The 14,615-nt window shown below is 46.7% G+C and overlaps 1 protein-coding gene and 2 long non-coding RNA genes across 5 annotated transcripts in view; 2 read left to right on the forward strand and 1 right to left on the reverse strand.

The window, feature by feature from the left end:
- LOC142906932 (uncharacterized) overlaps nucleotides 1-4,212 on the forward strand; it is a 48,544-nt gene extending 44,332 nt beyond the window's left edge. For all 3 annotated transcript variants that reach the window (XM_076055712.1, XM_076055710.1, XM_076055711.1), the window contains one exon: nucleotides 2,954-4,212. In XM_076055712.1, the coding sequence (XP_075911827.1) occupies nucleotides 2,954-3,306 (353 nt within the window). In that variant the 3' untranslated portion in view covers nucleotides 3,307-4,212. The remainder of the gene's footprint in view (nucleotides 1-2,953) is intronic.
- Nucleotides 1-14,615, forward strand: part of LOC116957345 (uncharacterized) — a 183,877-nt gene that overhangs the window by 128,334 nt on the left and 40,928 nt on the right. The gene's annotated exons all lie outside the window — the stretch shown is intronic.
- On the reverse strand, nucleotides 4,849-12,328 carry LOC116957346 (uncharacterized). Its single transcript, XR_012930569.1, has 2 exons — nucleotides 11,790-12,328; nucleotides 4,849-6,120 (listed from the first exon to the last, which is right to left on the reverse strand). It is a non-coding gene; the product is annotated as an uncharacterized LOC116957346 (long non-coding RNA).

A 14,615-nucleotide genomic window follows, 5' to 3' on the forward strand; every position in this document is an offset into this window, starting at 1 on the left:
TGAGACACTGCTAGTGAGACACTGGGTAGCGAGACACTGGGTAGTGAGACACTGGTGGTGAGACACTGGGTAGTGAAACACTGGGTAGTGAGACACTGGGTAGTGAGACACTGGGTAGTGAGACACTGGGTAGCGAGACACTGGATAGTGAGACACTGGGTAGTGAGACACTGGATAGTGAGACACTGGGTAGCGAGACACTGGGTAGCGAGACACTGGGTAGCAAGACACTGGGTAGTGAGACACTGGGTAGTAAGACACTGGGTAGTGAGACACTGGGTAGTGAGACACTGCTAGTGAGACACTGCTAGTGAGACACTGCTAGTGAGACACTGGGTAGTAAGACACTGGTAGTGAGACACTGGGTAGCGAGTCACTGGTGGTGAGAAACTGGGTAGTGAGACACTGCTAGTGAGTTACTGGGTAGTGAGACACTGTTAGTGAGACACTGGTGGTGAGACACTGGGTAGTAAGACACTGGGTAGTGAGACACTGCGTAGTGAGACACTGGTGGTGAGACACTGGTTAGTGAGACACTGCGATAGTGAGACACTGCTAGTGAGACACTACTAGTGAGACACTGGTAGTGAGACACTGGGTAGTAAGACACTGGTAGTGAGACACTGGGTAGCGAGACACTGGTGGTGAGACACTGGGTAGTGAGACACTGCTAGTGAGACACTGGGTAGTGAGACACTGGGTAGTGAGACACTGGTATAGTGAAACACTGCTAGTGAGACACTGGGTAGTGAGACAATAGGTAGTAAGACACTGGGTAGTGAGACACTGGGTAGTGAGACACTGGTGGTGAGACACTGGGTAGTGAGACACTGGGATAGTGAGACACTGCTAGTGAGACACTGGTAGTGAGACACTGGGTAGTAAGACACTGGTAGTGAGACACTGGGTAGCGAGACACTGGTGGTGAGACACTGGGTAGTGAGACACTGCTAGTGAGACACTGGGCAGTGAGACACTGCTAGTGAGACACTGGGTAGTGAGACACTGGGTAGTGAGACACTGGGTAGTGAGACACTGGTATAGTGATACACTGCTAGTGAGACACTGGGTAGTGAGACAATAGGTAGTAAGACACTGGTAGTGAGACACTGCTAGTGAGACACTGGGTAGCGAGACACTGGGTAGTGAGGCACTGGGTAGTGAGACACTGGTGGTGAGACACTGGGTAGTGAGACACTGGTCGTCAGACACTGGGTAGTGAGACACTGGGTAGTGAGACACTGGGTAGCGAGACACTGGGTCGTGAGACATTGCTAGTGAGACACTGTGTAGTGAGACACTGGATAGTGAGACACTGGGATAGTGAGACACTGTGTAGCGAGACACTGGGTAGTGAGACACTGGGTAGCAAGACACTGGGTAGCGAGACACTGGGTAGTGAGACAATGGCTAGTGAGACACTGGGTAGCGAGACACTGGGTAGCCAGTCACTTGGTAGCGAGACACTGGGTAATGAGACACTGGGTAATGAGACACTGGGTAGTGAGACACTGCAAGTGAGACACTGCTAGTGAGACACTGGGTAGTGAGACACTGCTAGTGAGACACTGCTAGTGAGACACTGGGTAGCGAGACACTGGGTAGTAAGACACTGGTAGTGAAACACTGGGTAGTGAGGCACTGGGTAGTGAGACACTGGTGGTGAGACACTGGGTAGTGAGACACTGGTCGTCAGACACTGGGTAGTGAGACACTGGGTAGTGAGACACTGGGTAGCGAGACACTGGGTCGTGAGACACTGCTAGTGAGACACTGTGTAGTGAGACACTGGATAGTGAGACACTGGGATAGTGAGACACTGTGTAGCGAGACACTGGGTAGTGAGACACTGGGTAGCAAGACACTGGGTAGCGAGACACTGGGTAGTGAGACACTGGCTAGTGAGACACTGGGTAGCGAGACACTGGGTAGCCAGTCACTTGGTAGCGAGACACTGGATAATGAGACACTGGGTAATGAGACACTGGGTAGTGAGACACTGCTAGTGAGACACTGCTAGTGAGACACTGGGTAGTGAGACACTGCTAGTGAGACACTGCTAGTGAGACACTGGGTAGCGAGACACTGGGTAGTAAGATACTGGTAGTGAAACACTGGGTAGTGAGACACTGGTAGCGAGACACTGGGTAGTAAGACACTGGTAGTGAGACACTGGGTAGTAAGACACTGGTAGTGAGACACTGGGTAGTGAGACACTGGGTAGAAAAACACTGGGTAGCGAGACACTGGGTAGTGAGACACTGGGTAGTAAGACACTGGGTAGTGAGACACTGGTAGTGAGACACTGCTAGTGAGACTAGGCCATACAGAAGGCTGCTGTCTCTGGTGTAGGCCAATCAATGTCAAAGACAATTACATTACACTATGTGACACAATTTTTGTTTCTGGGTAGTGTTATTTTTAAATTGCTCATGCCTAAAAAGTATAAAAAATGGCTATTATTCCCCATAAAATTTAGCTTTTGTGATCGGGACAGTGACATTTTGAAATGTACCTATTTTCAATGAGAATTCCAGATAGATTCAGTGCTGAGTAAATTTAGAGTCGATTCTAGAACATTCTAGAACTTTCCAGTAATATAAATAAGAGTATAAATACACCAGCCGCCACGCTGAATGCAAGCCAAGGCCACGGTGTCGAAGATCGGCCTCGACCGTGCGTGTCCACGTCAGGCCGTGGTCTGCCCCGGGAGCGACTCCAGTCCCACGCAGGGCTCTGGCGTGATATTCTCACAGGATGCCGGCCATCCCGTGAGAAGGCGGACCCCGGCATTGGTGATGTGTCCGCTGAAGTGGATGTGGAGTATCCTCGGATGGAATGTGCATTATAAATATGAACTATTATTAATAATTCCTATTATTCATGCTAGCATTTATTTACGTATATAAATTTATTAATTTAACAGGTTTTTTTTTTCTTTTTACTTTTCCAGGCGGGCGGCAGTTCATGGGCAGAGGCTGCGCCACTACAGCTCAATGTGCCGCCGCCGATTTCAAGGTGCAGCTGAAGGAGTACATCAGCGCCCTTGTCCCCTCGTTCACCGGCACTGTCGATTCGTTCACCTGCTGCCAGCAGAATCTCTGCAACAATGGCGGTGGCAGCGGTGGCAGTGGCACCACCACCGGCACCACCAGAGGCGGCGGCACCACCAGCGGCACCACCAGCGGCACCACGAAAGGCGGCGGCACCAGTGGCGGTGGTGGCAATGGATGCGCCGGATTGCGTGCGGCTCACTTCACGTCGGCCTTGCTCGTTGCCGCGACCGTTATCTCGTCTGCTTTTTAATGCTCTGCCTATCGGGCCGACCGCGGCAGTTGTCCTCGCCTAGAGTGGCTGACGGCACTCCTGAAAAGGGGCACCCTTAAGATAAGCAGGAAAAAAGAATTTCGCCCGGTTAAAATTGCGTGGGGGACTCCTCTACTTACGGATATTGCACTCACAGACTTTCAGAGATACAAACAAAGCTCTCCCCGTATGTCCAGTTGCAGCTGTTCGGAACCGAGAGTCGTAAGTTCAACCGCAGCCCAAAACATGGAGGTGGTGGCATCTGCATCTGCAGAACGTGAAGAACCAGTGGTATCTTCAATGTGAAGAACGAGTGGCATCTGTATCTGTAGAATGTGAAGAACTGATGGCATCTACATCTGCAGAACATGCAGTTACCAGTGGCATCTACTTCTGCTGAACGTGACGAATCAACGACATCTACATCTCCAGAATATGAAGAACTGGTGGCATCTGCAAAAACAAGCCATTCTTCATGTTTAGTGTACACGCCGTACAACGTGTTTGGATTCGACATGAGTAAAGTTGGAATTACGAACAAATCGACTCATGACAAGACCTCTGGGACCTAAATCGTTCGTGAGTAGAGGAGTCCCTGTATGGGTGCCGTGGCCGCTAGTGAGATGTTAACTGCCTCGCCATGTATACAGGAGGGTTGTGGGTTCCACCCCGCACCCTGACGGGTCGATTCCTGCTGGTGTATATGTGGAGTCTGCGTCTCTCTCTCTCCCCCCCCCCCCCATGGAAATGTTATCTCCCTTGCTTGGTATCCAGGAGGTCGAAAAATCAATCCCAGACACTGACGATGCCTGTTATTATATATTTCGAGTCTCTCTCTATCCACGTGGAGGTGTTAACTACCTTGCCTGAAATACAGGATGGCATGGGTTTGATCCCGGAACCTGACGATGTGTGCTGCTTTCTATTTGGAGTCGGCGTCTCTCTCTTACTCGCCGTGGTTTTAGTTATAGTCACATGGTTTTAGTTTATAGTCACGTGGTTCTCGGTACGTGGCAACGTCCCAGGGGATGTTCGTGAGGTGATTTATAAATGTGTGAAATTATATCATACGTGAGAGTCATTATGTACATACGACATGATACACAACACTACTATACAGTACACTATGCACTACACTATACAAATACACTACTATACACTTCACTCCTATACACTACACACCACACTCTACACTATTCTACACTGCACTATACGTGTGTATCTCCTCGGCCGCGTGGATTTTACTCTTGTCTCTCTGGTTTTTTACTCCGCATGTAGAATCAACATCACCACGCGTTGAGAATATTTGGCTGATATAAATGTCAATGAGATGATGATGATGATTATGATGATAATCCACTGTTTGAGATTTTATCATTTGTGACGGCCAGGTGAGGGTTTCTAAAATAGAGATACATCGTAGCTCAGTGGGGCCTCACACCTGCCAAAATAAAAATAGTTTACTTTGAATTTATATGCACCGACTGTGCTCCTCTCTGTCTAGAACTCAGCTCTCACACGCAACATTCTTAGGCGACTCCATTACCTAATAATCAGAATAATATTTATTTATACTGCAAGGAGGAGGGTTCTGATGAGCTATGAAGCTCTGTGTCAAAGATGTCCAGTAGGGGGACACGGCGGTCAGAACGTTACAACAACAACATACAAAATACTCACAAACACTGATAGGGGTGCAAAGTAAATGAAAGGTAAGCCAATCACTAATATTCAAATCAAACTCAACTATTTTTTTTATTTTACCAGGTGTAAGGCTCCATTGACCTGGCCATCACAAATGATAACAGCTCAACCATGTGGCTGACATCATCATGATCACGTGGACATTCATAGTAGCAGCAGCAGCAGCCAAATACTCCAAAGACGTGGTAATGTTGATTTTAAATGTGGAGAGGGAAAACCAGAGGACCCGAAGAAAAATCCGCACGACCACGGGGAGAGAAAGAGACACGCAGACACCAAATATACAAAAGTCCATCGTCAAGGTCCGGGATTGAACCCATGTTCTCCTGCATACAAGGCGAGGTAGTTAACATCCCCTAGCCACCATGGCTCCCACAACAGATAGACAACCCCAGCCCCGGCCAACCATAAAGTACATTCATACGTAGTTACTCAATGATGATAAGGTCATCACGCAGAGACCCGTAGACTTGCAACACAGAGACGCATAGGCTCACCACACAGAGACATTTAGACTCATTACAGAGACCCATAGTTTCACCACGCAGAAACCAATAGACTCATCACACAGAAACCCTATAGACTCACCACACAGAAACCCATAGACTCACGACCACACAGAGGAGTGACCCACATAGACTCATCACCCCCCGCGGGCCAATCACAGAGTCCGCTCACACGTAGTTACTCCACGACGATACCATGGATCGGAGGGGGAAAGCCGAGCGACGGGCTGCCCCCACCGCTGCCCCATACCTCTCCCGTTTGTGACAGTGAGGGTAGTGGCGGCAGCAGCGGCAGGGAGCCCCCCAGGATGAGCAGCACGGCCACTGCCCAGCCGACAGAAATGGATGCGCCGATCACTCGCTTCATGGATTCGGGCACCAGCGGGTTGTGGAAGTCGCGCACGACGGAGTCGGCCGTTCACGACGAGGGCACCAGCTCCACGACGCCGGCGAGGATGAGGGTCACCCCCCCCGAGCCCATTGTGACGTGGGCCTTGCCCGTGACGTCATCGCCAATGCACATGGTGCACTTGGCGCCCGCGACGCCTGCCAGGATGCCGAGGGCTGCGAAGACAATGGCGGTGATGGACAGGGCCCGGGCAGCCTGCAAGATAATTATTATTTTAATTTCGAAGTTGTATAGCTTTTTATTATTTATTTATTTATTATTATGCCTGGGAAGAATTAGTGAGTGCCGACATTAGGGGCAGGAGCAAAATTTAGGAAAGGAAATATATACAGTTTTAGACGTATTGCGTGAAATGATTTTGTAAAATGTGTTATCTGGCCATTCGGTGTTATTCTGTGCTATTGGGTATGCTATTGGGTATTGCAGCGCCTGTGGGTTTTTTCCATTGGGGGCCAAGTATGAAAAGGTTCCTGCTTGCACCAACCCTGGAGCGTGCTACGTAAAGCTGCCCAGAGAAACAGGGAGTTAGAATATTTATAAATAAAACATTTATTTTTCACTATTATAGTTGTATTATATATAATTTCATTTTTATTCACTATGAAATTTGCTTTGCTTTCTAATTATTAGTCTCCATTATTTTTTTAATTAATTATTGTTATTTTAGTATGTTTTGTTCTAATCTCCATATATATAAAAGGCTAATTTGTGAATGTGTGTCTGTTCAAAATGTTTAGCGTACTTCGTGACATGCAACAAACTTGAAATTTGCCATGAGGGTACTTTCCAGACTGTACACCATGCAAAAAATGATCAAAATACACTTCTGCTTTTTTTTTGGTGGGGGGGGGGGGGGAGCTCAATAATGCATTTATTTTTTGCACGGCAAGTGAGCTTTGAAGTCAAATCTGTCATGTGACCCGCGCATGTGGAAGCGTAACGCAGTGTAGTGTAGTGGTTAGCGCGCCGCGCTACAAACCCGGCGACCCGAGTTCTATTCCCGCTCACGGCCACCACCGGTGACGATTATTTGACACTGGTTCTGGGCCTCCCATAGGTGAACTCAGCCTCAAACAAGTAACTGGTGTGGTGTGTGAACATCGCCACTGAGGAGACAACAGTGGCCGGGCGTGGTGAATCCAAGTCCTGGGGCGAAGCCCGGTAGTCAAGCTAATTTATATATTTTAAAATTATATATTTATACTTTCACTAGCGGTAAGTACCCGGCATTGCCCGGGCGAAAAAGGCAGACACACGCATGGACTTCCACACAGACATCGACCCACACACGTAGAAACACATCGACTTAGACGCACACACACACACATATGGTTAAACCCAGGATGGATTGTTAGCAGGCCAGCCTAAATGTTTCCAACCGGCGAAGATGTACCATTAGGGGGGTGCACGTTTCGCAACTGTAGATAAGGGAGGGAACGACCATGGCCGAGAAGACGTGGAGCTTCATGTGGAGAGAGAGACCAGGTATCTTCCACACAGTGTAACGCAGCCGATGAAAACAATGGCGCTCCACTGATTTGGAGTGAGACTTCTGCTGTTAAACCGGAGCCGGTAATGAGCACAATGGCGAGGTATAGGAATCTCTGCAATCTCTGCACAACTGCCGCATCACCAATTGTGAGAAGTGGGGGTGGATTGTCCGATAGTGCAAAATACCCAGGCAGGTGCTTAGTTTTGGTGGGGCTGATGATAATGCCCCACTGTTAGTGACAAGCTCCAGGTTCAGCAGCAGTGCCTCCAACTTCTCCTGAGTGAGCAGCAATCACCAGAGCATCGGCATACATTACATGGTTGAGCAATAGGGAGCCATCCCTTGACTGCACCCGGGCATTGATCAGCCTCCCATTGTATCTGAACCATGTGGTAATTATTTCGGTACAGCCATTGAAGGCTTCACGAACTATGTGGTCAAAATATATGTTAAAAAATGTGGGAGCCAGAGGACATCCCTGTCACACCCCAAGGTGTAGAGGGAATGGCTCTGACTGATGGCCACGTAGTTTGACGCGGGGCCGCTGACCATCAAGAAGGTCCTTAAGGATCGTGAGCAAAGGGTGAGGGACTCCGAAAGCATGAAGTACAAGCCAGAGGCCAGGCCTACTGATGGTATCATAGGCCTTGACCAGGTCAATAAAGCACACACATTCACTCACACATGGACCTACAGACACGCAAAGAAATGGACTTACACTGACTCACATGGAGCCACGCACACAAAGCGACTAACACACACGCCCATGGACTTACACACACAGACATTGACACACACACAAACACATGGACTTACACACACACACACATGGACTCACACACGCATAGACATCCACTTTAGATGCACACACATTGAGTTACACACACATAGATAGACTGACACATACACTGCCGTACACACACATACGGACTGTGACACACAGACATCTACTTTAAATACACACACATGGATTAACACGCACATATCGACTCACACACACATATTGACTTACACACTCAGATGGAGCCATGCACACACATGGACTAACACACACACATGGACTAACACACACACAGTGACTGATACGCACACAAATGGACTGACACACACACTTGGACTGACACACAAACACTTGGACGTACACACACACATCGGGCATTTCCAATCTAAAAAGACAGACACACACATGGGCTTAAACACACGCATGGACCTACACGGACACACATATGGACTTAAACACACACACATCGACTCACACACACACATGGACGTGCACAGCAATTCCTGATGATGGCACAGCTATCAGTATCGCAGTACTCGGTATGAGTAAATAGCGTGATATGAGCAATGGACACAATGGAAATGCATTGAAGAAATAAGCAGAAAGAAGTGTAAATTAATGAGCAGCAGTACGCACAGGTAAGTTCAGAAGCAGGCTACAGTTTAGGTAATAGACTGGCAGTACGCGGACTCAATGACATAAGCATTGCTACAGTCAACATAAAAAGCTGCGAATACGGGCAGCAGCTGAAAAAGCAGAATACAGTCGACATGAAAGGCTGACAGTACACCGAGTGAGGTAAAGAAGCAGGCAAGAGATTATAGACTGGCATACACTGAGAATGGTCAAAAGGAAAATTAGCAGTGTAGATAATAGAGTGGCAGAGCACTGACGTAAATTAATCAGCAGGCCACATGACAGACTGGCAGTAGACCTTCGCAGAGTGATAAAAGCACAGCAAAAAAGGGGAATATTTATTAAGCTAATAATGAAAACTTTGTTTTGTGCACACAAACATTATTATTGTAATATCTGTAAACGTATTTGTTTCATAATAGTAAACAATTAACCTGAGTTTTTATCTGCACACAAACATTCTTGTAATGTGGCAACTTATAAGTTTCATAATAGTAAACAATGAACGAGTTGTTATCTGCACACAAACATTTTTTTTAAATACCTGCCAACTTATTAGTTTCTTAATAGTAAGCAATGAACCAGAGTTTCCAAGTGCACACAAAGATTATTATTGTAATATTTGTAAACTTATTTGTTTAATAATAGTAAACAATGAAGGTGAGTTGTCATCTGCACGAAAAAAATTATTGTAATATCTGGCAACGTATTAGTTTATTAATAGTAAGCAATGAACCAGAGTTGCTATGTCCACACATATATTATTATTGTAATATCTGGCAACGTATTGATTTCATAAGAGTAAGCAATGAACGTGAGTTATGTCCACACAAACATTATTATTGTCATTTGATTTAAAGCTTTCGTGACTGCAGTAATTCATATTCTTAGCTCTTTCGGTAAAGTCACGTTGAAGGGAAACAATAAAATATATATAAAACAATAAAAATTCTAACGACATTTCAACCATAACGCAAACGGTCATCATCAGGTGTGAAAAACCAACGGCAAGAAACATTTGAAAGAAGTGGCGGTTCACATTTATTTATTTATTTTAAACGATCAATTAACGCAGTTCAATCAGAAATTATTTTGTTAGTTTGTGTGACGAGGCTGTTGGTGGGATCTCTTTTCATTATTGTATAGCTACCAAAAATACATAAAGTAGATACACCCCTTCGTCCCATCGTCTCTACTATCATCTCCCTCACCTACAAACTGGCTCGTTTTTTGTCTGAAATCCTCCGTCCTTTCACTGGAAAAACCACCTCTGCGGTACAAAATTCTACTCACCTGGTATCGACAATCAAGGGTATTTCCCTGTCCCCAGACGACCTGCTTGTCAGTTTTGATGTAGTTTCCTTATTCACCAAAGTTCCTGTACCTGACACCATCGCAATCATTGAAGACTTGGTTCATCAAGGACTAAACACTGAGGTACCCCCACCCCCCCCTGGTCAGACACTGTTTAACCAATACATACTTCACTTAGAATGGAACTTTCTACAAACAAACTGAGGGCACCCCAATGGGCTCCCCCCTATCTCCGGTTATAGCTAACATTTTCATGGAGAAATTTTAGACTGACGCCATCCAGACTGCCACTCTGCGCCCAACCTTATGGAAGAGGTACGTGGATGCCACTTTTGTCATCTGGCCACATGGCCGGCCTGCTCTAGACCAATTCTTCGACCACATCAATTCCATACACCCAGCCATCAGATTTACCATGGAAGTCGAAAAAGATGGCAAGCTACCTTTTTTGGATGTCCTAGTAAAAAAGAGACCTTATGGTTCAATGAGCCACTCTGTCTACAGTAAAGCTACCCATACAGATGCTTATCTGAAACCGGATTCCCACCACCATCCATCACATAAGAATTCTCTCATCAAGACTCTGTACCATAGAGCCCAATGCATATCCGACCAGGAACACATAGGCAGTGAACTCAAGCGCATACACCAAGCTCTTAAGGCTAATGGTTACTCCGACTATACAATCCGCAAAGCTATCACTCAAACCATGAAGAAGGACCCTTTTGAGGAGCCTTTCAAAACCATCACTTTACCCTACATTGTGGGGATCACAAAAAAGATCTCCAAAATCTTGAATAAACATAAGATCCAGGTCCGTTTCAACACATTACATAAAAATCCGTGATCTGGTTCTGTCTGTAAAAGATGTGATTCCGGACATACAGTACCCTCGTGTCTACAAACTAAGTTGCCTCTGTGGTAGTAGTTACATTGGAGAAACCAAACGCCATGTCTCGGACCGCATTCGTGAACACAAAGCAGACCTTAAACACGGTAGGACCAACACCTCGGCCGTGGCAGATCATTGTTATAATTCAGTAGGCTCACATGACATTAACTTCTCCAAGACAGAGGTTCTTTGTAAGCCATCTGGCTACCATGAGAGATTCGTTCATGAGGCTATCCACATATACAAGCACAGAGACAATTTCAACCGAGAAGATGGATTCTGGCTTAGCAATCATTGGAAAGATTTGATAAACCATTTCAGGTCTTGATTGTTCACGCTTACGGTGGCTTTCAGACAGCATACATTAATTTTCGTCTCCCCCCTCCTCTTTTGAGAACATAGATGGACTCGTCCTTCTAAATAAACTGCCAAATCGCTGCCTGTGGCGCTAACGTTTTAAAAAAAAAATACACCGTTTAAAATTAAATAAATGCAAACCGCCACTTCTTTCAAATGTTTCTTGCCGTTGGTTTTTCACACCTGATGATGACCGTTTGCGTTATGGTTGAAACGTCGTGAGAATTTTTATTGTTTTATATATTTTTTATTATTTTATTGTTTCCTTCAACGTGACTTTACCGAAAGAGCTAAGAATATTATTATTGTAATATTTGTCAACTTATTTGTTTAATAATAGTAAACAATGAACGTGAGTTGTTAGCGTAAGAAGCAAGGAAATGTGTACTTACCATAGGCTTGGCCAGGCCTAGGCCCATGCGGAGCCCCCGTCCTGGCCTACATTGCACAGGCGGGGGAGGTGGCACGTTGGCAGGCTGGGCCACTACCCCCACAGCCATGTCCCCGCCCGTGCAAGAATAATGGTATCTAAGCAGTATAAAATTATTATCTACGGACTCTGTTGTAGAAACTGGACGCATCGTGTTGGGGGGGGGGGTGGCAAAGAGGACATGAGACTGTGAAGAAAAATCCGCAGCATGATGTATATATTTATTGCATGTTAAGCTCGTAAAATAAAATTTCCCCCGCGAGCTGGAGCGAACGCGCATCACTTGGCAGGGTCCACACCAACCCCCCACCCCAGGCAATTGTCGTCAGTTGGTACGGTCGATGACACACAATAAGTAAATATTTAAAATAATAATAATGCCACAAATTTTGTTAATTAAACTACTTTAAAGTTTAGGGATGAGAAAACGGAATAGCCCGTTCCCACCCCGGGGCGTAGGGCGTGCTGCCTGGCGAATTTTTTACTACACAAAGCCCACCGTCCGTGAGCCACATACCCTCGCAAGCACGCACGCGCGTAAACTCTTAAATATAAGAAGATCAGAATCAGAAAGGGTTTTATTCGCCATGTAAGTTCACACCGACACGGAATTTACTTTGGCAGGATGGTGCATACATTCAACATATAGGAATCTAAAATCTTAAATAAGTTTTAAACAAGTCTTACTATAATAAGGGTTAAAAGTCTAACACTAAGGGGCTGAAGTATATAAAATTAAATAAATATCGAATATAAAATAGCTTTAAGATATAATTAAAAAATACAAATAGGGAAACATAGTTAATATCAGCAACGTGTCGTTATGTAGATCAAATGTTAAAAACAGTGTTAGCCCTTGGCCTTGTTTAACAGGCCAGCAGCAGATGGGAAGAAACTGTTTTTATGGCGTGAGGTTTTGGTCCTGATGGACCGAAGCCTTCTGCCGGAGGGGAGTAGCTGAAACAGAGAGTGTCCAGGGTGGGAGAAATCGGCCATAATCTTCCTCGCTCGCCTCATAGACCTTGTCGTGTGCAGGTCCTCGAGGGTCGGTAGATTGCAGGCAATTACCTTCTCAGCAGTGTGGATGATACGCTGCAGTCTGCTCTTGTCCTTGGCAGTGGCAGCAGCGTACCAGACGGTTATGGAGGAGGTGAGGATGGATTCAATGATCGCTGTATAGAATTGCACCATCATTGTCTTTGGCAGGTTGAATTTCTTCAGCTGCCGTAGAAAGTACATCCTCTGTTGAGCTTTCTTGGTGAGGGAGCTGATGTTCAATTCCCACTTGAGGTCCCGGGAGAGAATAGTGCCCAGGAAGCGGAAGGACTCTACAATTTTTACTGGGGAGTCTAACAGGGTGATGGGGGTGAGTGGTGCTGTATTCTTCCTGAAGTCCACAACCATCTCAACTGTCTTTAGAGCATTTAGCTCTAAGTTGTTCTGGCTACACCAGGTCACCAGATTGTCAGCTTCCCACCTATAGTCAGACTCATCCCCACCAGAGATCAGCCCAATGAGGGTGGTGTCATCCGCAAACTTCAATAGTTTGACGGACAGATGATTGGAGGTGCAGCTGTTGGTATACAGGGAGAAGAGCAGAGGGGAAAGGACGCAGCCCTGAGGAGTTCCGGTGCTGATGGACCTGGAGCCAGAGACTTGTGTTCCCAGCTTAACGCACTGCTTCCTGTCAGACAGGAAGTCTGTGATCCATTTACAGGTGGTGTATGGCACGTTCAGCTGGAAGAGCTTGTCCTGAAGCAGGGCAGGGATGATGGTGTTGAAGGCAGAGCTGAAGTCCACAAACAGGATCCTGGCGTAGGATGCTGGGGCGTCCAGATGCTGTAGGGTGAAGTGGAGGGCCATGTTAACTGCATCGTCCACAGACCTGTTGGCTCTGTAGGCAAACTGAAGGGGGTCCAGGAGAGGGTCTGTGATGGCTTTGAGGTGTGCCAGGACCAGGCGCTCAAAAGACTTCATTACCACAGATGTAAGGGCGACCGGTCTGTAATCATTTAGTCCTGTTGGCCTTAGCTTTTTGGGCACAGGGATGATGGTGGAGGACTTGAGACAGGCTGGTACATGGCATGTCTCCAGGGAGGTGTTAAAGATGTTGGTGAACACCGGAGACAGCTGGTCAGCGCAGTGCCTGAGGGTGGCTGGAGAGACAGAGTCCGGCCCGGCTGCTTTGCGTGGATTCTGCCTCTTGAAAAGTCTATTAACTTCTCCCTCCTGAAAGGAGATAGTCGTCTCTGTAGTATTGGTGGGGGATGGGGCCTCTTGGGTTGGAAGGGGTGGTTCAGGACAGTCCAATTGTCTTTCAAATCTACAGTAGAACTCGTTCAGGTCGTTGGCTAGGCGGGAGTCGTTAGTGGTGTGGGGGGCTCTGGGTTTGTAGTTGGTGATCTGCCTGAGCCCTCTCCAGACAGAAGCAGCGTCGTTTGTAGAGAACTGGTGTTTTAGTCTCTCTGAGTACAGTCGTTTAGCCTCTCTCACCGCTTTGCTAAACCTGTTCTTCGACTCCTTGAATCTGTCTCTATCTCCACTCCTAAACGCTTCCTCCTTCTCCAACCTCAACCTTCTGAGCTTTGCTGAGAACCAGGGCTTATTGTTGTTAAAGTTCACACTGGTACGTGTTGGGATACAGCAGTCCTCACAGAAGCTGATATAGGACGTCACAGCCTCTGTGAGTTCATCCAGACTATTGGTAGCAGTCGTGAACATATCCCAGTCAGTACAGTCTAAGCACGCCCGCAAATCTTCCACAGCCTCACTGGTCCACTGTTTAGAT

This window comes from Petromyzon marinus, chromosome 72 (genome assembly GCF_048934315.1).
Source record: "Petromyzon marinus isolate PM22_M1 ecotype Great Lakes invasive population chromosome 72, UKy_Petmar_22M1.pri1.0, whole genome shotgun sequence".
Taxonomy (NCBI): Eukaryota; Metazoa; Chordata; class Hyperoartia; order Petromyzontiformes; family Petromyzontidae; genus Petromyzon; species Petromyzon marinus.